The 21,218-nt window shown below is 40.0% G+C and overlaps 1 protein-coding gene across 2 annotated transcripts in view; it reads right to left on the bottom strand.

Moving 5' to 3' along the window:
* lin7a (lin-7 homolog A (C. elegans)) overlaps positions 1-19,479 on the bottom strand; it is a 30,800-nt gene extending 11,321 nt beyond the window's left edge. The window contains exons 1-2 of one of the 2 annotated variants that reach the window (XM_007555281.2): positions 19,278-19,479; positions 7,261-7,379 (exon numbers count right to left, since the gene is read on the bottom strand). In XM_007555281.2, coding sequence (XP_007555343.1) covers positions 7,261-7,379; positions 19,278-19,314 — 156 coding nt within the window. In that variant the 5' untranslated portion in view covers positions 19,315-19,479. The remainder of the gene's footprint in view (positions 1-7,260; positions 7,380-19,277) is intronic. The other variant, XM_016673068.1, reaches the window with a different exon arrangement.
* Positions 19,480-21,218: the final 1,739 nt, after the last annotated feature.

Genomic DNA, 21,218 nt, shown 5'->3' with positions numbered 1-21,218 from the left:
ATGATACCTTTAAAACATTTAATTATCTAAATAACAGGATGATTGTCTTGCCTTAAAAAAAGCAGGTTTGTTAGATAACATCACACCATGCATTATAAATTGTCGTTTGATTTTTGCGTCTGTCTTAATTTTAGTAAACATGGCAGGAAGCCTGCTGTTTGCAAAGCCGTTTTAAATCCACTTCGATTATTCTTAGTTGGTGTTTCATGACTGAAAGTGGTTTTTTGACCTCGGCCACCGACTTGGGTTGCTGAGTTTCCAGTTGAATGAAGAAATAAAAGGATTCCTGCCAGTTTGATGAAGCAGATGGAACCGAGGCAGACGGCTGACCTCTCCAGTTAAATCCTGGCTTCCAAGACTAATTTACAAATTAAATAACTTGAAAAATTGAGGCTGATTAAGCTGGGTTTTAAATACATAGCAGTAAAATTACAGTATTTTTATTAGAATATAATAGAATAGAAATATTCTTTGTTGCCCCTCAATTCTGGTGTGCAAGCAGAAAGGTTGCAGACAAGTTGAAGCATGCAGAGACATTTTATGGGAACATCAAATACAAGAGGCTGTAGAATAAGGAAGAACTGTGCACAATTAGTAAAAATGGCACACACAGTGGGATAATAATGTACACACTTTGACCGGAGAAGTTGAATAAAATTCCTACATTTAAATAATTATCTACTTTTGCTGATTTTTAACCAAACTTCTACACAGCAATATTTGGGCTTTAAACACACGGAGCTGCTGCTTCATCAGACTTCAGTAGATAAATGTAGCCATGTAAATTGATGTATCCATCGCTGCCGTTATCGGATGAGCAGTCTGAGTTGGATAGATGCAGAAGTTTAAAAATGATTGATGAGCCGATGGTAAAACCTCGCAGCTCGGATGGGATTTGCTGAGCCGGTGCAACCAACTTGATTAAAAACGTACATTTCGCAAAAGATTAGAACATTCCGAACGATTCCGCGCCTCGGCACATCCTAGTGCTTTAAAATTACACTCGTATCAGTTGCAGTCAATTAAGCAAGCGAGCCAGGCAAAATGTGTTGAAAATAATGAAATGGATCATTTCTCAGAATATTAGATTTGTGGCCCGGATTCAGATTTCGATCACTTTCCTCCTGCTCAGAGACGTTGTGTGTTTCACATCTGAGCAGAGCAGCTTAGCGGAAACGAGCAGATCGGGCAGCTTTGACGTACAACATCACAAAGCTCTCAGTTTCCTGAATCATCAAAGACACGTATACTTAAAGGATAGAAACGCTGAGATATTTTTGTGTTGGGATCTCGGAGTGGGAGAAAAACATATCCCCCAGCTTCTGTCTGCTTGTGTGCCCATGGATCTCAAAGACCAAATGAGCGGCTTTTTGAGTGCGCAGCTCTTCATCTCAGACCGCAACACATTCTGTTGAGTTTACGGCTCTCTGCGAGAAAACGAGCCCGGCAGTTCACACATGCACACAGTTTCAAAATACCACTTTTTTTTTCCTGAGGTCTTTTCCACCTCTGCACTTTTTGAGGCTGAGCTCAGCTTTTTAAATCAAATGAAAGGCTTGTCTTTCTTTCTACTTCATATGCAGCCTATTATTCCGTTTCTTTTAATCCCTTTCTTTGAAACCCAATCGTTGACACCATTTAGAGCTATTTATCTGCTTCTCAGCAGCTCCACTTTCGCCAAAACGACGGCAGCTTCATCTAGCTGTTACCGTAATGCCTTTAGCGCCTTTAAACCTCCGTCTCGATTGTGCAAAATGTTTATTAGCGGTCCCGTTCATGCATGACAGGAATGCCACAGATAAAGCTTACGCAATACTTGGTATCTGCTGTCTGAGGAAAGGTGGCACGGCAGCGAACACAACGGCAATAACGCCAAGAACGGGAGACTTTCTGGTCTCACTGGGTGCATCACCAACCTCTAATTTTATAACACCCACATGCCATTTCTTTGGTAGGTGTTGCGTTATTCAGGTTGTATGAATTTATAAGTTTTTTTCCACAATTTTAAACCCTTTTGATCTGGGAAGGAGTTGAAATCACCAGCAAGAGATTACAGTTTTGAGTTTTGACATGCTGCCAAGTTTTCTTCCCTCCGTGCAACATGAGTGTATTTGGTGTGTGGAGGTGGATAAGCGGTCTGAACATGTGGACTGCATCTAACCCTTTACGCTGAGGCACGCCACACTATGTGTTGCTTCTTTTGATGAAAACATCTCTGCTTTATTAAGTCGGTTCATTGCTGTTGGTTTAGATGAGACGTATTACTGTTTGCTTTGCTGCCTGCAGTCAGTAAAATAAACAGTAAATCTGTGGAGCACAAAATGAAGAACAGGGTTGAGAGAAGACATGAGACTGTACATAATACGTTCATGAACTCCAGGCCTTATCAGCAGAATTCAATACAGAAGGATCTTCGTCCCAGGTGATTCTTTTTGTTGTAAATCCTGCAGGTGCAGTTGTTTTCTTTTTCTTCTGAATAGCTAAAATGTTCACCACCTTCCGCAGAAGGTCTTTTTTCCCCCCTCTGCAAATAGTTCTGTACTTTGAGAATGCTGTGAAATTCCCTCTGACTTGAATTTATGCAAATCTGCAGTGTGTTTTAGTGCGTTACGATCCTTGGGTGCTTAGATTTTGGTCTTTATTATTGCGTGTGTCGATTATTTTCCCTGTTCATTTCAGGTTTATAGGTTTTGGCATGTTCAGTTCATTTCTCTTTGTTCATTGTTGTCATGTTTGTTTATTCCTTTGTGTTAAATTTCTTAGTTTATTTTTCACTCCTTTCTTTGTGTGTTTGGATTTATTTCTTAAATCTGTGTTAGTTTTTTCCCCTTGGTTTGTAGTTCCTTTAGTCTCAGTAACAGCGTTAATAAGCCTTTTCCTCGTTTGCCTGCTGTTCCACATCTCCTCTGATTAACTTATCTTTTAGTTTTCAACCCTGCCTCAGTATTTAAGCTCCAGGTTTTGTTGGATTCCTCCGTTACGCTGTCTATACTTCATACTTTACCTCATTGTTGGAGAACTCCCGTTTTTTGCCAGTTTTCTCTAACCACATCATGACACAGTGAAGATTTTCAGAAGCAGACGGCCAAGCTCAGACTCTCTCTTGTCCAAACTGAGCAACATGGTGCCTTTCACAAAAAATTTCAACTCAAAAATGCGTCGTTACTCACATACAATTTCACGTTATGATTAATGGCGGATCTTTAAATTGAATCGTGTGCCTCCTTTCAAAGCTACAACGCAAGGAGAAAAGATTTTAAAAGGGTTCAGCAGAGTAATGTTCGCTTGCTTTGAATTTGTTGGAAAATTGCTTATTCTGTTTAAACATTAGCTCAGTAAGAAACACACACTGTTAACAAACTGTGGTGGTCTAACAAGTGTACTAATTAGAAAAATCTGAGATTAAAAACCAATGTGAGGCTTTAAAGATGAAAAGAGATTTTGTTCACCAAATGACTCTGCCAGTTCCAACGTTTCTGGGGTGGGACTCGCATATCATCGCCCCGATTTCCTCTAATCTATCATTTCTAGCAGGTTAGCTCCTCCAGTCATCTCGATTTGCGTCCTTCCCATCCCATTTGCAAGGCTGATTGACCCTGAGGACTCGCTCCTAGTGATGCAGCACGACTACAGCACATGAAAGGCTTCCCCCGCCCTTCCTGTCATTGCAGAGCGTGGCATGGAAAGACGACCACCTCATCAGACTCCATCTCTTTGTCATTTGCCCAAGCGCTGCTGAGGCTGCTCTTTTCCTGCTCGTCATTCTTCATATTGACGGCCAGCTTGTCATCTTTAACAGGGCGGAGTCGTGTTTTGCACATTTTTCTGCCTCGCCAGTAAAAAAAAAACGCAGACAGGATTTTGGAGTTGATCTAAAGACATGATTAGTGACTCCATCCTGTCGGCTTTTAAGACTAAGAAAAGACAACACCTCCCTGGAAAAAAGTCTGATTAGCTTTCTTCTCATTCAGCAAATAAATGCAATAAAAACGAGGAGAATGATGGATCTGCTCGTTTTTTAAAGATTTTATCAAATTTGTTTAGCAATTGCAATGAATTGTAAAATGCAGAAGTCGGTTTCCTTCTGTAACCAATTAGTTTTTCTTCATAACCTTCGTCGCTGCAGCTCTCTGAGAACCGCTGCTGGTTTCCCTGGCGACCGCGTTTAGTCGGGTCTTTGGAGGTGAAGCTCATTGCGACTGCTGCTGGTCAGCCTGCTGCTGCTGCTGCTGCTGCTGCTGTCGTCGGGGGTTTTTGAGTCTCCGTGTCGTTGCTCTCCCGTGCCTGGCACCGAGACCGGTCGGCCGAGCCTCTGGTGCCAAGACGCGCCGGGGTTGAGCTGACACGGAGCCGAGCCGGGCTCTGCGAGAGGAAAGGGCCAGTTCTGTGCTCCTTTATGTCACTTTGACGGCGGTGGAAGTTTGATCTCATGTTCTGATAGAATATATATGGCTCTTTTTGAATCCAGTAGTGTTGGAAACATGTTCATTAATGTGAAACAGTTGTGATTTTTATAAAAAATCAGCTTGTTTATAGATTTTAGACTTCATTTTAACTGTCGGGACATTTCACACTGTAGGTGAGGCGCAAAAAAAACAAAACAAGTGCAGGATCCAACGCTGTTTGTGAGCAATCTACGCACTTTTCCTTAAATGCTAATCAAACAATTTGTTTAATGTTGAAGTCGACTCCGTAGCCATACAGTCCTCATTCACAAGCCTCCCACCATCCTGGATTCTTTCATTGCGTGCTGCCAACACTTTGTGTCAAGTCCTAAAAATATCATACGTCTGCCGATGGTGTCTTTGCATGGAAACCAGACCCGTTTTCTGTCAGTTCTGAAACATGTTGCTCCCTAATTTATGTCCCACATGAGCTGGTGCGATCAGCAGTCAGTAAAACATCTCACGTTAGAGTTTAAAAAAGCCCCTTTAACCATAAGTGCAATTATAAATACTTAACGGCACATGCAGGATTCTGTGAATTCCAAAGAGTTCACCGATTCGTTGTAAAGTCTGTTAGGTTCTCCTCATTATCCAAATTACAACTTAAATTTAATTAATAGTGGCTGCATGTTCTGAGAGCGTAAAGCACCCAGCTAAGGTTGGAGGAAGGTCGACTTGGTAGATAATGTGAAACTCCCTCCAACATACTGATCGACTCCACCAATCCGGCTCCAAATTACATTTTGACTTTGTTTGTAATTAACTTGCAGATAGAGTCCTTTTCAGCGCCTGTTACCTGTTTTCCTGCTCTCTAATGCTGCCGTTTGCTTCTTAAACTCGTGTCACCGTGAGATGCTATGGTATATTACAACAGGCAGGACAGTAAACATACAGGATCTGTGGTTATGGGCCTGCGTGGCGGCAGCACGAGCAGAAAGGCTTCTGTTTGCTTTTTACGCCTGTCCTGTTGATGAATGAGGTTATAGCCATGAATCAGCTGGGGGACGTTTTGGACGGATCTCGAATGGAAACGGAAAGGCAAGATTTAGAATTCACTCAGTGATTTGCTCCAGAAGAAGGAAATTAAAAGCAACTTCATTCAAATTAAAGGGAAGCTTATCAAGCCTTTATAATTATAATAATAATTTTTTAAAATCGCACAGTTTCCTACCACCAGTTAAAAATAAAATAATCAAATAAACCCCAGGGTTCTGCCATTAATATCTGACTTTTTAAATATGCTTCAGTCATTTCATGATTGATGTTGCACAGCAGTGACTTAAAGGTATAACGCATACTTTTTTTTAATAGTGTATTCAATCAGGTTGGAAATTAATACCATAAACCCCCTTCACCACACTGCAGATCATCTAATTCCATCAACAGCCGCTAAAACCGGCAACAGATGATGCTACGTAAACGCATTAAATGTAACCTATGGTTTCTCTATTTGGACTCTGAAATTAGAAATTTTGCCATCAGAGTCATAGAAATGAAATGATGCCCCGTGAAGCCGAGTTTCGATTAAACATGGCTGCTGTGCTCAGAAAATAAAATGAAAAGTGCAGGAACGAGCTGTTTGGTTAAACCAGACGCACACAAGTTAAGTTTGAATTCCAAGCAGGTTCCTTTAGTGTTTGAATAACTATAGTGGACATTGCTAATCATAGGTACCCTGGTCATCAACCTGAGCACAAAAACTAGCAAATGCCACTTTCTAACTTGGAAGTGAAACACAACTAGAGTAAAACAAAACTTCAACTTCTGAGACAGAACTTGAACTACTTCTTATCTCGCCATGTAGCTTAAAAAAACTAAAATGAGTTCTTGAAATATCAATTTCTCTCACATCTATGAAATGTGTCACTCATGACAGACATCTGTTTTGTGTTTTTTCATGTCCCAAAGTGGTCAAATACTTTTTAGCTGGGTTCATTACATAATAGGTCAGGCTGTCCTGCCGCTGGAGCACCTTGAGGTGAATGAATCTTTATCTGTACAGACTGCCTGTCTACAATAGCACAAGAAGTAGTACTTCATTTATATAGTATATAAACTCCATGTTGTACATGTGTGATACAATTCTATGATTTATAATGATCAGAACAAGACATATATCGCTTATGCTACAGCGTCAAATCTGTAAAAAGAGGTGCGGAGTTGTAATTTACTTAAAGCCACATATCTTTGTGAAAATAAATACAGAAAAGATGCTCAAAAATGTGACAAATATCAGGAAGAGCAGCAACAACATTCACCGTAAGGAGAGTGAAACGTCAAACACATTTCATAAACACGCAGGCGAACATAATCTCTGAATTTATCTGTGTTTTTTTTCCTAACTGGAACAATAAATCAAGCTTTGCTGTTTCATTTAAGTTTCTTAAATTCAAAAATGTGCAAATTGGACTTAATCTAATTATAAAATGGGTAAATACCCAATTTAATGGCAAACAAAAGCAAAATGATTTATTTGCTCAGTTATTTTGTCTTTTTCTATTTTACAATTGTTTGACATCTAATCAACTTTTTTTTTTTCAATTGTATGTTGCAGCAGCAGTCATAAACTTGCTAAGCAATAATTAAAGGACCTAAAGCCTTTTTTCCCCAAAGTCCAATACATCTCTCTTTCAAATAACCACTGAGCCTGAATATTACCACTTCTCTATACAAAACACATTTTTAAAGAATTGTCTTTGTAAAGGTGACCAAAAATCATCCCAACACTGAGGACAATCAGTAAAAGAGTAGTGTGCTTTAATAGGGAGGTGTGGTGTGAGTAAGGTCACCAGCAAAAGGAGAAGTCCTGCCTCACCTCTCTGATTGCTGTGCAGAACTCGCTCTGCAGAACCTTCTTCAGAGACTGCAGCTTATGGCCGGGAACGTCTCCTGATTCCTGCAGCTTCTCCAGCAGCTCGATCGCCCGGGCAACATCTGGCAGGAGGAGGAACGCAGAATTGGTTATAATTGAGGATATATGTGCGTGGGCACTCTTAGCAAGAGGGAGAGTTTTAAAAAAAAAAGTCAATTACATTAACAGCACAGCAATGACAAAGGCGCTGGAGCGAATCAATGGATGCTATAGTGGAAATAGACTCGGTCAAAGCTGGCAATTGCAAGGATGATGGAGTAGGAATGAAATCTGTGAATCATTTGCATTGACTCAGGTTTATTCACAAAATGACAGGGAGCAGAACAAGGGAAAGGGTTTAATTTAAAGTTTACTCTTCCTGAAAATTGTGAGGCTACCAACTTCGCTCTTCTGTGCCTGCTGACGTAGCCTGACAACTTGATTTACGTTGGTCAAAGGGAAAACGGATGAAGATCGGAAAGAAATCACGAACAATTAAATGCGAATCGCAAAACATGAGATAAATGACACGGAGCTGAAAAGGTATGCTGGCCTTCGCTCAGACTCACAAAACACTTAAAGAGGCTAAATCTTAGAAATCCATCATTGCATAATCTGCTAATTAACTAAAAATATCATCCAAAACCACAATTCCCCAGAGACTTCAGCACATTTTTTGCTTTTAATTAAGCAGTCAACACATGTTTTATATATTGCTTTGCTTTCCTTGTATTGGTGGAACCTTATTCTTATTCTTTCTATCAAGTTGCGTAAATCACCATTGCAACCTGCAGAATACACACCACAGAGAGAAAAGCATTTAACTATTCTTCCCATTTGTATGTTTCTGTGTTTTGGTTTAACAAACTCTAACTGACTTTCAGTAGATGCATGAATAAAACTGAGTTGCTGAGCAGAGGATCAGTCCAGGACAAAACAGTCTAGTCGTTTAGTCTCATTTTTCTCAGTCCAGTTGATTCTTTTGACCTCTACATCCCTGTGTGAATATGTGCCAGATTATTTATGACCCTTTGTAATGGCCCATTTGAACCTGCCTTTTATTACAGCCAGTTTGAATTACTGCGAAAGATCTGTTTAACACTTTCTGTTCTGAATCACAGAGCATATGGTGGAAATTTTAACAATACATGAAGTTATATCCTTCCTGTAATGGATCCTCACATTCGACTTTCGGCGTAAAACTGTGCAGATGGCTTTGGTTGCTTTAGCCCCTGCAGTCATACGGCTAAGTAACATTCTGCTCCTCTTTGAAGGACTTCAATAGCAATAGGGTTTCAGACCGTTTTACAGACTGTTTCCCCTGCATGATGTAGTCTGAGGGAAAACTGCTCACAGCAAGGTCTGTGGGTCAGAAGGTAGCCGTGAAAAACTCCTGTTGTTTTTCAGAACCACGTGCAGCTCCGACGACTCACTGCTGGGAGCGGAAAATGTCAGAGAGAGACGCCCGAAACTCTGCGTGAAAATAAAAAAAAGATACGCCTGCAGCTGACCAGCATGAGCTAAACTGATATCATCTGGGTAAAGAAGGATTTCGATGAGATTTGTAGTAATAATACTTTCAATCGAGGTAAAAGGGTCATATTTTTAACCCTTTCTCTCAAAATCCAAAAAACTCTTATTCTCAAAAGCTCTTAATGAGCTGGCGGGCTTCCAAGCACCAAGGGCAAAGCTGTCTGGGAGTGTTGTGAGCATTTCTGTCTCATTAAACAAAGGTGAAAGGCCAGCGAGATGTATTTTTCTGTCTGCCTCTTTCTGCTCATTAACACACTTTACATAATCGGCATCAAGACCCTGCACAGAACTTCAGAGACGGGTATTGCAAATATTATTTTTTTATTGCTGATCATAAATGACAGCTGGACGTTTCTGGATATAAGCTTTCCGAGTTAAAATAGGGCAATCGGGAACTCCCGTTTGCATCATCAGACTCAGAGAAGATGTGCAAATTCAAGAGGGAGAGTTCAGATCCTTTCATCCACACCAGGCTTAGCATGATTATTAATTTACAAACTAATTTTTTCAAACATATTCTTAAATCTGAAGCATGCATAAAGAAATGTAACTAAAGTGTGTGCACACACCAGAAGCTGTGCACACTAACTTAGACATTTATATGCTCATCTTCTGCATGATTTAATGACTCATTTGAACATAAACTCTTATATTTGAGTAAATGTCCCTTAGGAGGTTACATCTCAATCACTGTACTTCGAAGCCATCAACAGAATTTAGTTGATTTTCTTGCAGGACGTGACATTTTAAATACAGTCGCGCATTTCAAATGTCAAAATCTTCACCAGTGTGTGTTGAGATCATTGGTCACTAATGTTTTTCAAGCTTCTGGTTATTCAGGGATTAGTGAAGTTAATTAAAACTGTGCATCCGATACTTGTTTTTAAAATGATTTTTTTTTCTATATAAATGTTTTTAAGTCATTCTAACTTTAAAAAGAAAAAAAAAAGTCAAGCCCTCCTGATCATAATGGATGCACATTTCTGAATGAAATTTGCATAAAACAATGATTTAAGTACTGAAACGTATTTTAGCTATAATAGTACTAATTTTAAAACAATGACTGCATTACAGAAGTAGATAGTCAATCTAGTTTCAGCTCCTGTCTGCAGATTGTTGACCGTCAGCCAGCAGGCCTTAATATTCCATCAGGCTCGCAAAGTATTAAATCACATCCCATAGAGGAATGAGTTGTAACCCAGCTCTAAAAAGGTTAATGATAGCACCACCGTAGCCAATCACATCACTTCATCAGGCCCGACTCGCACACAGAGACGTCGCAGCATTTCTAAGTTCCCTACCTGGTGAGCTCAATAAAATCTCACATCTGGAAATGAATGAACTGCACCTATGTTTTATAATACAACTCAGATTATATATAGAGAGATTCTCCAATTTCCACTTTCCTCTAAGGTCTGGCCTGCCGACTTATTTTTTCTCTCTTTTGGACTATAACACATAAGAGAGTAAGAAAATGTGCAGCAGGTTCTTTGATGGGGTTCGAATCCAACATAAAATGAAGGAATTGTAAGATTATCCCTTTTCTCTGTATCATATCAAATGTCCTTAATCTTTATTTGATTTTTTTACAGAATTAAAATAAAAGCGAACATGGTGGGAGCGATAAAAGCCACTCTGTAAACTGATTCCTGACCAAAGTATTTCCCTCAAAATTGTGATTTTCCATGTGCAGGCAATTGCATGCTGCAAGTGAAGCCAGTTTACATTTATTCTTTAAATGTAGTAAACAATGTTTGCTATAAAAATGTCCATCCAGTAACAAAGATAACACAATCCTGCTCAGCATGTGGCACCATTTCGCTATTTTACTCTTGTATAAAAGCAAATGCCAGTTGCAGGCTGGTGGCCAGGCCGCACTAAACAGTAATAAACTGTTTCGGTTTACCTCTGTGTCGCTCCGAGGCGAACCCAGACGTGGTGTAACGTCTGCTGGGTTATCCTCTGCTCAACACAAACAATAACGCATTCATGCAAATCTCGACACGGTTCGAAAAAGCTTTCATTTTTCTGGTTGAATTTTAGCTTTGTTGTATTTGTGTTTGTTCACATCACTAGAGCTTTTGTTTCAACTTTATGTAAAAAAATAAAAACGCCTGAACTCAACCTGCCTTGCATCAGTAGGTTAGGTTGGATGTGATGGTTTAGGGAATATGTTAGGTGATTTCTTTGGAATTCTGGGAAATTATATCTTATATCTGAAGTTACCCAAAAAGTGAAACTGCTAATCAATGGCTGGGATCCTGAACAAGCTGCCTAATATGTTGGTAAATATAACATTTAATTTAAGTATTTTTTCTATCCCTTTGAAGTGTACTGGTAAAAATTGAGTCAGCTTTTTTTTAATCCGCTGATAAAGAACCGAGTGCTTATCTTAGCTCCTCTGCAGATTTCACAATATATTGGCAAACAGATGAATCTGCAGCTGTTTGATGTTCCCATACAGAACATTACAAGATATTTAACTAGGCTGGTTGCTGCTGCAGTTCTGTTTTTCTTCCTCCTGTAAACAAAATTGGGAATTTTTCCCTTTGATTATTTTAATTGATGAATTTTTAATGATCATGCAGCATTTCTAAAAGTACTTCAAGTGAAAAGCCAGATGGTTTTGTATCAATCTGATCCTGTTTGGTTCTGGTCCTGATTGTCTCTAAATTCAGCCTTTAAGAACTTTTGTTCTTACTTTGGCCACGGCTGAAACACACAAATCTCTTCGCTTGGTGTTTTTGCAAAGAAAATAAAACCATTTTTTCGTCTTTTACTGCCTCGCTGTGCAATCCCAACTGTAGGTCAGAATAGGATATGCACGGTACAGTAAACTGGAGTAAAAACACCATAATTTCACATTATTATGATTTTTACACAAAGACGTGCAGCAAAAATCAATATAACGAGTGCTAACATAGTTCCAAACAGCAGATTTTCTCAGCGAGGGAAAAACGCCGGTCTCCTTTCACCTACACTTATCTGCCATCTATGGAAAATGTTAGGATGAGTGCAGCATCTATGTATTTTTTTCTTTGTTAACCAACTTTATGAATCTCTGAAGCATGGGCTGCACTCTCTCGAGGCAACTCTTGACAGAAAAGCTCTAAAATATCCATCAGTTTCTTCGTGATTTCTTTCATTTCAAGAACAATGCCCGAAAGGTATATTAGGATTTTTAAAAAATCATGAGTTGAAGCTGAAAGTCACTTTGCGACAACTATGTCACGCTCCATAAAGCTACAGCTACACTGAGCTGTTGCCACGTATCAGACGTCTTTTCTGTTTCTGTCACTCTAATGAATCAAAAGTGAGAAAATTACATATATTTTTAGCCAATAAAATTACGCAGATTTTGTTTTAGTCGTCACATGACTGTCTGAAGGTTTCACTCTGTTCTCCAAGATTGCCAGTTGTGAAAAAAGCCTTTTACAGTTTAATTACTACCCTTTCTTAGATTGTTCTGTCAAGAATTTGAGAGATTCTCAGACATTAATTGTACAAAAAAGGGAGGAAAAAAGTATAAAGGTGATTGCTTTTTTCCCCCCTTGTGTTTCTTGCAATATTCTGTTTCATGGCCTATGAAAGGTTTCTGGAAAAAAAACGAGTCGTGGTGTTCTTGCTGTGTTCAAAAGAACATCAAAAAGAAGGTACAATTTTGAATTTGCCCTAAGGAGTTGATGACGTGTTCTGAAATCTCAACCTTTCTTCCTCATCTATCACGCAAAGGTGACATTTAAATGACAAAGACATTTTCAACATGTAAAATAAATGTAACCAAGCTAGCTGGTTAGCAGCCTTTGTAATCCGTCCATCCACTACCGCTTCATTTGTGGTTTAATCCACTGGTACACATAACTAATTAATGACATCGTAAGGAAGGAACAGTGTGTGAAAAGACAACATGGCAGCCCTCAGCATAAACACAACTTATTTAAAAGTCAAGTCAAAATACAAATGGGTGGGCGTTTCCAACATTTTTCATGTAACACTTTTTCCGCATCTCCAATGGAAAGCTGAATGAAAAATGGGGATGTAGTGCGCCTGCTGTGTTGCAAAGCAGATTAAAAGGAAGACGTCACTCTGAGATTTCAGTGCACATCATCAGCGAACCCCGAGCCTGCAGGAACGTTCAACTTTTTTGTCTCATCTGTCTTGCAAATGTGACGATTAAATATTGAAGGCAAAGGCATTTACAGACGCAAAACAAGGATGGATCTATTTCTATTGTCAGTTGCTTAGCAACAGTGTTGATAAGCAACAAGAGATTTACATCACCTAAATGGCAAATTGATTATAGTTTTCTCTGTTGGAAAAATGACCTCATGACTGACTGAAGCATCAGCAGATAAACAGTTTCTTTTTTTTTTTTCATATGCTGAGATTTTTTTCTGGCTGTCTTTACTAACCATGTAAAATGTGGAGTTAAAGTATCTGTAAGCACAATAACTCATCCATAATCTAGATTATTCGCCGCAAATCAAATCAAAAACAATTTTTTTTTTTAACCTCAGCACATCCTAATAAAGAGTCTGTAGAATAAAAGTTAGAGGTGCATGCCGACACGAGTTTCCAGTCTCCCTTCCACCTGAAATGATGAGAGTTTTTAGTTTTGATTAGATTTTTTTGTTATTTGATCTGCTGATTACTGATTAGAGAAAAATTCAATTTCTGGGAAACTTCTGATTTGTGCGTCTCTCATAAGAAGACAGGCTAAAGAGGAAAATAACGAGGTATGTAAACGTCTGTCGCTGGCGTTTCTACAAAAAATGTGTCCCAGGAAGACTTTTTCCTTTGTTGTCACGCTGAAAAAAAATTCAACATATTTGTTTGGAGAAAGTTGAGAAGCTAAACAAACTCATGGTGAGGTGTAACGAAGGCTTCAGCCCTCACTACGCTGTTGCTAAGAGGAGCTGGCGCTGGGCAGCATTCCAGTTTCCTGGTATAATTTGTCCATTTAGAGCAGAGAGCAGAAGGTGGTGCAGTCCATCGGCGAGACTCAGAAGTGTCGCTTTGACACACAGCTGCGATAAGGTAAATAAAAAACATCCACATTAGTTGCAGAGCTCATTAAACCGGAAGATGCGGCAATATCTCTACAAGCTCTTAAAACCGTCTGGCTCTCATATTGATTAAACTCTTGTTTTTCATCTCAGCAGATGTCAGAAGGTCTAAATTACCTCGGCGGATTCACATCACACCTTTTTAGATGTCATGAATGATAATAAAGTGTCCTGACAGAGGGCCTTGTGATCTGCATCTGCCACTCTGACCTGACTGCCCTTGGCGCCATCGGCGTCTCTGCCGCCAAATCCGACCTCGGAAACCGAAACAATCGCATTCCAAGCCGGTAAAATGGGCCAACTGGGTTTTTTACCAACCCAGCCCCATCCACATGCCAAGGGAATTAGCTCCAATTTACCCGACTGTGACTATGCTCTCAGAGCTCGACAAATCACTCCGAGTGGGCTAATGGCTCCTGCAGGAGCCTGCGGTGAAGACGGAGACAGAAAACATCACACTCCTAATGTCCTCTTCATCCTCCAGTAATGATGGGGCAGTGTCCCTGCAAGACAATTACCGGAGAAAGCGCTTATTTGTGCATTAACGGCAGGTTGTAGCAGCTGCTTGCGACGTAAACTTGTCAGCAACTTTTTAATCTCTTTAAATTACCTAAAACTGTGACTTGCCTCACTGAGATAAAAAAGCAGGCCAGGCAAAATCAAAAGGCGCTGCTTTTTCTAGCTGCACTGTGCATATGACAACCTCGCATGCAGAAGGTGCAACGTGGTGAATTTCATTCTCTCAGATTTTCTTTCCTTCTCAACTGGAAGCCTGGAAGAATTTCACACAATTTCCTCAGCAACACCAGGACGGGCTAGAAAATGTCTCCCTCTGCACCAGGCAAAATAAACACATTTCCAGTTATAACCAAACAATTTCTTTGTCTACAAAATCACAGCAGAATCTGGCAGCTGGTGTGAAAGTCTGAGTGTATTTATCCAAGTGGGTACTTGTTTTTTTTTTTCTACAACAGCAGTTGAAACGCACTAAATAAATTGTGGAAGATATGAGAAAGATGAGTGTGGAGCTCCAGAAGTCTGTTTTATCCTTGGGTAGAATTAGCAGCTGCCTGAAGGTTCCCTGCTCATCTATCACAGGAGTGAAAAGGATGCAAATGTCCAGCTGGCATACAGAGAGAGGTTGTGTGTTCATAGGATGAATATGTTTTAATAAGATAAGCGGGACAAAAGCTAAAGATTTTCTGAAGGCAGGCTGAATCAAGTCCTTACATCTTCTGAAAAGCCACTCAGCAAGGAAGAAGCTGTTAATGCACACAGGGATAAATTCTGGGGACTTGATTCATTGGCAATAGTAACTACCAATAATGTACATAATAAGCATTGATGCATTTGATGGGAAAAAGCTTGAAAGCTTGACAGCATACTTCCAAATGTGAAGAACGGAGATGGAAAAGTGCAAGTGTCCATGTTTAACTTTTGAATACGAAGAAAGTAAAAAATAAATAAAAATCTATAAATTCTCCCATATATGCAGCATAAAAGTAGCAGTTTTTGGTGATGCTAACAGGTTTAAAGAAAAAAGGACATGCGTATTTTTTTTTTTCTGCAGTGCATAAATTCCTAATAAAGTCCTAATTCCTTCGTCTGTTTTTAACTGAACTTCACAGGGTTTTTTAAAACGTAAGAGGTTCAGATACTTTCAAAACGTCCACGTACCTTTTTATGAGTCAAATTACTAGTAATGTTTTAAATAACTGAATGTAAATTCAAAACTTTTCTTGGTAAAATGCATAATTATTTCATCGTGTTTGTGTCTATTTGCTAGGCTGCAGTTCTGGGCAGCTTTGAGCGCGCAAAGCGAAATGTAAGCATGACACTTCTCTGGGAAAGAGCTACTGCAGTGAGCAGGGTTATGAAATATAGAAACTCTCCATTTGAACTGTAAACACTTCGGGTTTTATGTCGAATATGGATTTAGTTGCTCCGAGACTCGGAGACACCTCGCCTCTACCAGTGGAAGAATTAAAGTCGAGGATTAAACCTGAGACTTCAAATCGTATTAGGAAATAAAACTGTTGCCCAAACACGGCATTAATTGATGTCAAAACATTGCATTTGAAGATTATTTCTGTGGTGCATCAGCAAGAGAATTCAAATGCACCTGAAAAGGGAGAGCAGATATTTTAAAAACAAGCACAAGCCATAACGCCTGATTACAAACGGCAAGCAAAAAGCTACATTTCTAGTTACAGATGTGCAAAACCGGTCGAGAGAAAGTTCCTCAAATGATTTGCAGCCGAAACTGATGAAAAAAAGTTGTTCTGCAAAGCATTGACTCAGGGGGAAAATACAGATGATGCACACCACATTTTTCATATTTCCATCTGTAAAGAAATGCATGAAGCGTTTTTTTTTTCACTTCTGAATTATGCGCCACGTTCTGTTCATCTAATGGATTAAATACCAATAAAGTACATTGACACTTGTGGTTTTAATAAGTCAAAATGTGAATAAGCAGTTTTGAAGACTCTGCATATATTAGCAAGACTGTATAGAATATTTTGGTGTTTGTAGGCTCTTATAATGCAGGAACGCTTATTTCTGGTCTGAACGCTTTACAAACTAGAGGTGCTCATCCTGCAGAAGTTTCTGCTCAGTTTCCTTTACGGAAGGGTTGCGATTCATGGGGCAACCCATTTTAATAATTAAATGCCTGCTTTTCTGAGACGGTCAGAGGCTCTTCTCCATTGTTCTCCGTGGTGCGTGCTAATCACAGTCATTTCCTCTCACAATAACAGGAAGGAGAATGAATTCGAGCTCTTTTTCATCCTGCAGTGACCCAACAAGCCAAGTGGGCGCTCTGGAAATGAAAATATCTTGTTCATTTCCTCCCAATGAGCATTTGTCAAACTCAGCAACTCAACAGCTAAAGCCTGCACTCGACACGAGCGCCGAGGACCTTTTCATTAGCAATTATAGTGTTTTCTCCAAATTTGCTGCACATAGGCAAAAGGAAGCCTATAATGGGGCGTCTTTCTGACGGCTCCTATGGAGAACTATCATTACTACTGCTCCTGGTGTTACGCAGCTGCCGGCAGCTGACTGGTCCAATTCATACCACGGCACGTGAATTCCTTCCCCCTCCTCCCACTCTCACGGCAAACACGCTGATGTCATAAGTGAATCACTGCCTCAACAAATGACTCAGATCAGATTAACTGAATGTATATTTAAAGACATTCTTTTTGACTTAAAAAGACAGTTTGTCAGGAATCGAAAGCCTCCTCCTGTAAGTCTGACAAATGCAGAGGCTCAGCTTGTGTTGTGTGTGCGTTTGCCTCGTGCAATCTCGGGCTCATTTCATTAACTCAGCATGCATTAGTGCCTACTTCTGCACCCAGCAGACTGTGCATGAGTAAAGCCTTACAGTCTATAGAGGGTAAACCTGCCTACAGATCGTTTTAAAGCAGAATCTGCTTGTGGTTTGTTCTATCTGTCACCAATAACTGATGAGGTAAAGTCAAAACAGTGATATCCTAACTGGTATCTTTAGAAACTGGTCATCTTCCTCTTTATTTAGCACAAATATACATTTTTAACAAGATTTCAAGAGAGCTTCCATTTTTTTGTGCTTTGTTAACCTTAAAAAAACGATTGTAACTACTTCCATGAACCAAACAAGTGATGCTTTCATTTTGGATGCAAACACACTGGCTTGCAGAAGTAGTCAAAACTCTTAATATACTTTTTTTTTTCATTTTATATCGTTGCACACAAAACATTACATGTCAAACTGCAACACGAAGAAGCACAGCTAAAGTTTTGGAGAAGTTTTCCACAAGCCCTACAGGAAACTCGACAGATGATGAGATCAAATTCAAACCTTCTGACCAACATACAAAACACACTGAGAGCACAACATCCCTACGATAGTGCATGGGGGGTTTCTTCACTAGAAAAAGGGAAATCTGTCGATGTGACGGTGGAGAAAGGTCAAATTAAGGCCAATCCTGCAGTAAAATCCAATTGAAAAGCTGCAAAAGACTCTAGATCGAGTCACAGGTTCCCCTTCCAGCAGACCAGAGCTACAAGGGAATGTTTCACATCAGTTGTTTCCAAACAAGTTGAAAATGCTCACAGGCCACAAAAATTCACGTTTTTTTTTTTTTTTTTTTTTCCCAAAAATGATGGACCCGAAACATAAAAAGTGTCACTCTGGCTGGTTTCGTTTCTGGCTGCACCTACAGCTCTGTTGCTTGGTAGAAAAGGGGTTCTGGGCTCCAGTCCTTGCCTGTGGCCTTTCTGCATGAAGTTTGAATGTTCTCCCTAAGCACAGGTGGGTTCTCTCTGAGTACTGCAGCTCATACCCTGAGAAGTGTGCCTTCGCATAAACCACCTACTCTGGCTGCAAAGTTGGCAAATTTGTTGAGTTCTGGACCTGGGCTGAACAAAACCATTCTGAGGGCTGACAATGGCCCTTGGGCCACGCTTTGGACACTGCTGGTTTAGCTCAAAGCATAGTAATGTGTCTGAAGAAGCCAAGGTCCAGACTTGAATGTGATTGAAATTCTCTGGCAAGACTCAGACATTTATTTTGACAGCCTTTCTTTTCTTGTAATATTATTGAGCTATTTTGTGAAGAATGAGCAAAGAATGGAGTCTGTAGATGTGGAAAGCAGGACAGCTTCACCTGAAAGGGGCGTCCAGCTGTAACTGCAGGAACAGGTAGCTCTATAAAACGGGATTAATGGACATAGGCTGCCTCTTAAAGTTCCAGGAAGATGCTGAAAGAAAGTTTAAGGGGTATCAATACTTCTGCACGCATGAATGAGGCTAAATAATTGCTTCCAATCAGAGAACCACCGTTACATTGTCTGCCAAAGGAACGACCTGTCTGGTGTGTGTGTGTGTGTGTGTGTGTGTGTGTGTGTGTGCGTGTGTGTTGGTGCACCTGCACAGCTACAACACAAACTCCACAAAGTAGATTTCTAACAGCCCAGCTTTCCCTGTGTGCGGATCATAAAGCCATCCATGACGGGTCAACATGTTACCAAATAGGTTACATAATACGCATGACGATGAAAACGGAGCACTGTACGCGTACAGTGCATTAGTCAGACGTTTGTGTCTACAAACGTCACAAACGATGGGAGAAAACCTGCGCTCCGTTCAGCCAACACGAACCGAACCGACGGCGTTTACGTTCAGCTCATTTCGCCTTGAAACAAACAAGCAGCCGTTCAGATCACGTTAGGAAATCCGAATCGGACACAAACGCGTTTCATCCAACCCCGAAAGGCATTTCCTTGAAGTTTTGGACGTGTGCTTAAAAAGAAAAAGGGGGAAAAAAAATCCATCCAATAATAATTAAAAAAAAAAAAAAAACAGGGAGTCCAAAACGCCAAGCTCCGAGCGCCTTACCTCTTTCCAGTGTGAGCGGCTGGACCACTGTCGCCATGACTGCTGTTTACTGGAGACTGAAGAGACGAGAGGAGCTGCAGCATCACAGACAGAGCGAGGAGCCACAGAGAGGGAGGCTGGGAGTGGTTACAGGAAGATTTGATCTGCTCCCATCCTCTCATCACTTTGTTGCTCCTGTTTGCAGGAAAAGCACCGCTGGTTTCGTCAAAAACTTGCGCAATTGTGCATGCTAATTTTTCAAACTTATGCACCAGAAACGATCACCTTATGTGTGACTAGAATGATAAATAAGGTAAAGAATTAAAACAGGTGGGATTTTTTTTTTCTTTTTTAGCAAGACGAAACAAAAAACATCGCATTACTGCATTACTTTCTGAAACAGGTTCACAACAAATCAGCTGATTTTCTACAGTGCCTTGCAAAAGTATTCACACTCCGTGCAACCTCGTACTTAAACTGATTTGTGTATGTGAAGTGAGAGAATAGAATATTATTGTGAAAGAAAAATTGTACTTACTAAAATCTGAAAAGTGTGGCATGCTTTTGTACTTTGCAGAAGCCAGTTTTGCATGTCTTTGGGGGATTGCCTTCATCAGCTTTTTACAGCTAAAGATGAAGCCATTGGAGAAAGATGGACTGCAAACATCAAGACTTGCCTCTCTTGCCTATCTTTAATGTTTTTGTCCTAGTGAATATGTATTTATACTGACAACAAATAATAAAAATATATATCACGTAAGAATATCAGCGTAAATGGGGCTAATCGCAAATGCACACCATAGTTGCCTCTTTATATATTTGTCTTACAAAAAAACTATTGTAAACTTCGAAACTTTTTCCGTTCGTGTTCTAGTCACATATAAAATCTAATTTAAATATACTGAGGTTCACATTTGAGGCAAAACGTGAAACATTTCCATGGGTTTGAGGGCAGAGTATGTTCAGTGGATTTTTTTTTCTAAGCAGTTACAGGAAGAGTCCTCCACTATCATTAAATGTGCAAATTCACTCTTACAAAGTCAAGATGTTCTCCTGTAACCATTTTCACTCTTCAGAGTGGGATCTCAGCTTGATGATGGAGGAAATCTGAGGAAGGTGACATTAGTAACAACAAACTTACAGCAACGATTCCTTCAACAGAGGTTTTCCACAACAACCTGAATGTCTTAGTGTAAAAAAAAAAAAAAATTAAACATTTGCTTTTGCTTAGCAACTTGGAATACCTGACAACAACATAGATGTGGCCATAGCTTACATAAAAGCTGAATTAGAAACAAAATGTCTATCTCACTAATTTATCAACATATTCTACGAATATTTGCATAATTTTTGTTTTCGCACGTCTGAACAACCGCGATCCAAGTGATCCATCCAGCCACCGCGCCGCTGTGATCAGTTGGCCGGGAACACGGCTGCCATTAAGGTATATTGTGGAGCGCTGAGCCATGCTTCCTCTTATCTCCTCATTTGCCTTCATGCGCTGCGTGCGGCCTGATAACGACTAAATGACGGCAGTGAACCGAAGTTGAAGGGTTTAAGGATTAATCTTGATGTTTACGCGCCGCCATAGAGCCGAAGCACTGACTCTCCTCGGATACTGTACATCAGCCGCTAAATGGTGCCTGAAGTCCTGGCGCTGTGGTTAGAGCCGATGGAAGTCATGCTAAAAAAACAAAAACGAAACAAAACAGATCTTTAAAAAATAAAAATGTTAGAAATTTGTGACAGATGTGTTTGCATGGGTCACAAATCCAAGCTGAACGTGAAGAAACGCCTGAAGCAAGAAGCAAAGAAGCTGTTTAAAGTGAATATGTTCATACTCACACATGATGATGTTTATTTAGTTTTGTACGACAGAAGCTAGAGGAGTGTGAACTTACACCTCAGGAGCTCTAACTGTACTTCATAGAAATAAAACAGTGATGCTATTTTTGGAGGGTT

This window comes from Poecilia formosa, unplaced genomic scaffold, assembly GCF_000485575.1.
Source record: "Poecilia formosa unplaced genomic scaffold, Poecilia_formosa-5.1.2 Scaffold69, whole genome shotgun sequence".
Classification (NCBI taxonomy): Eukaryota; Metazoa; Chordata; class Actinopteri; order Cyprinodontiformes; family Poeciliidae; genus Poecilia; species Poecilia formosa.
Note: the sequence above shows the minus strand (reverse complement) of the source record. Positions and strands in the feature narration are given on the sequence as shown.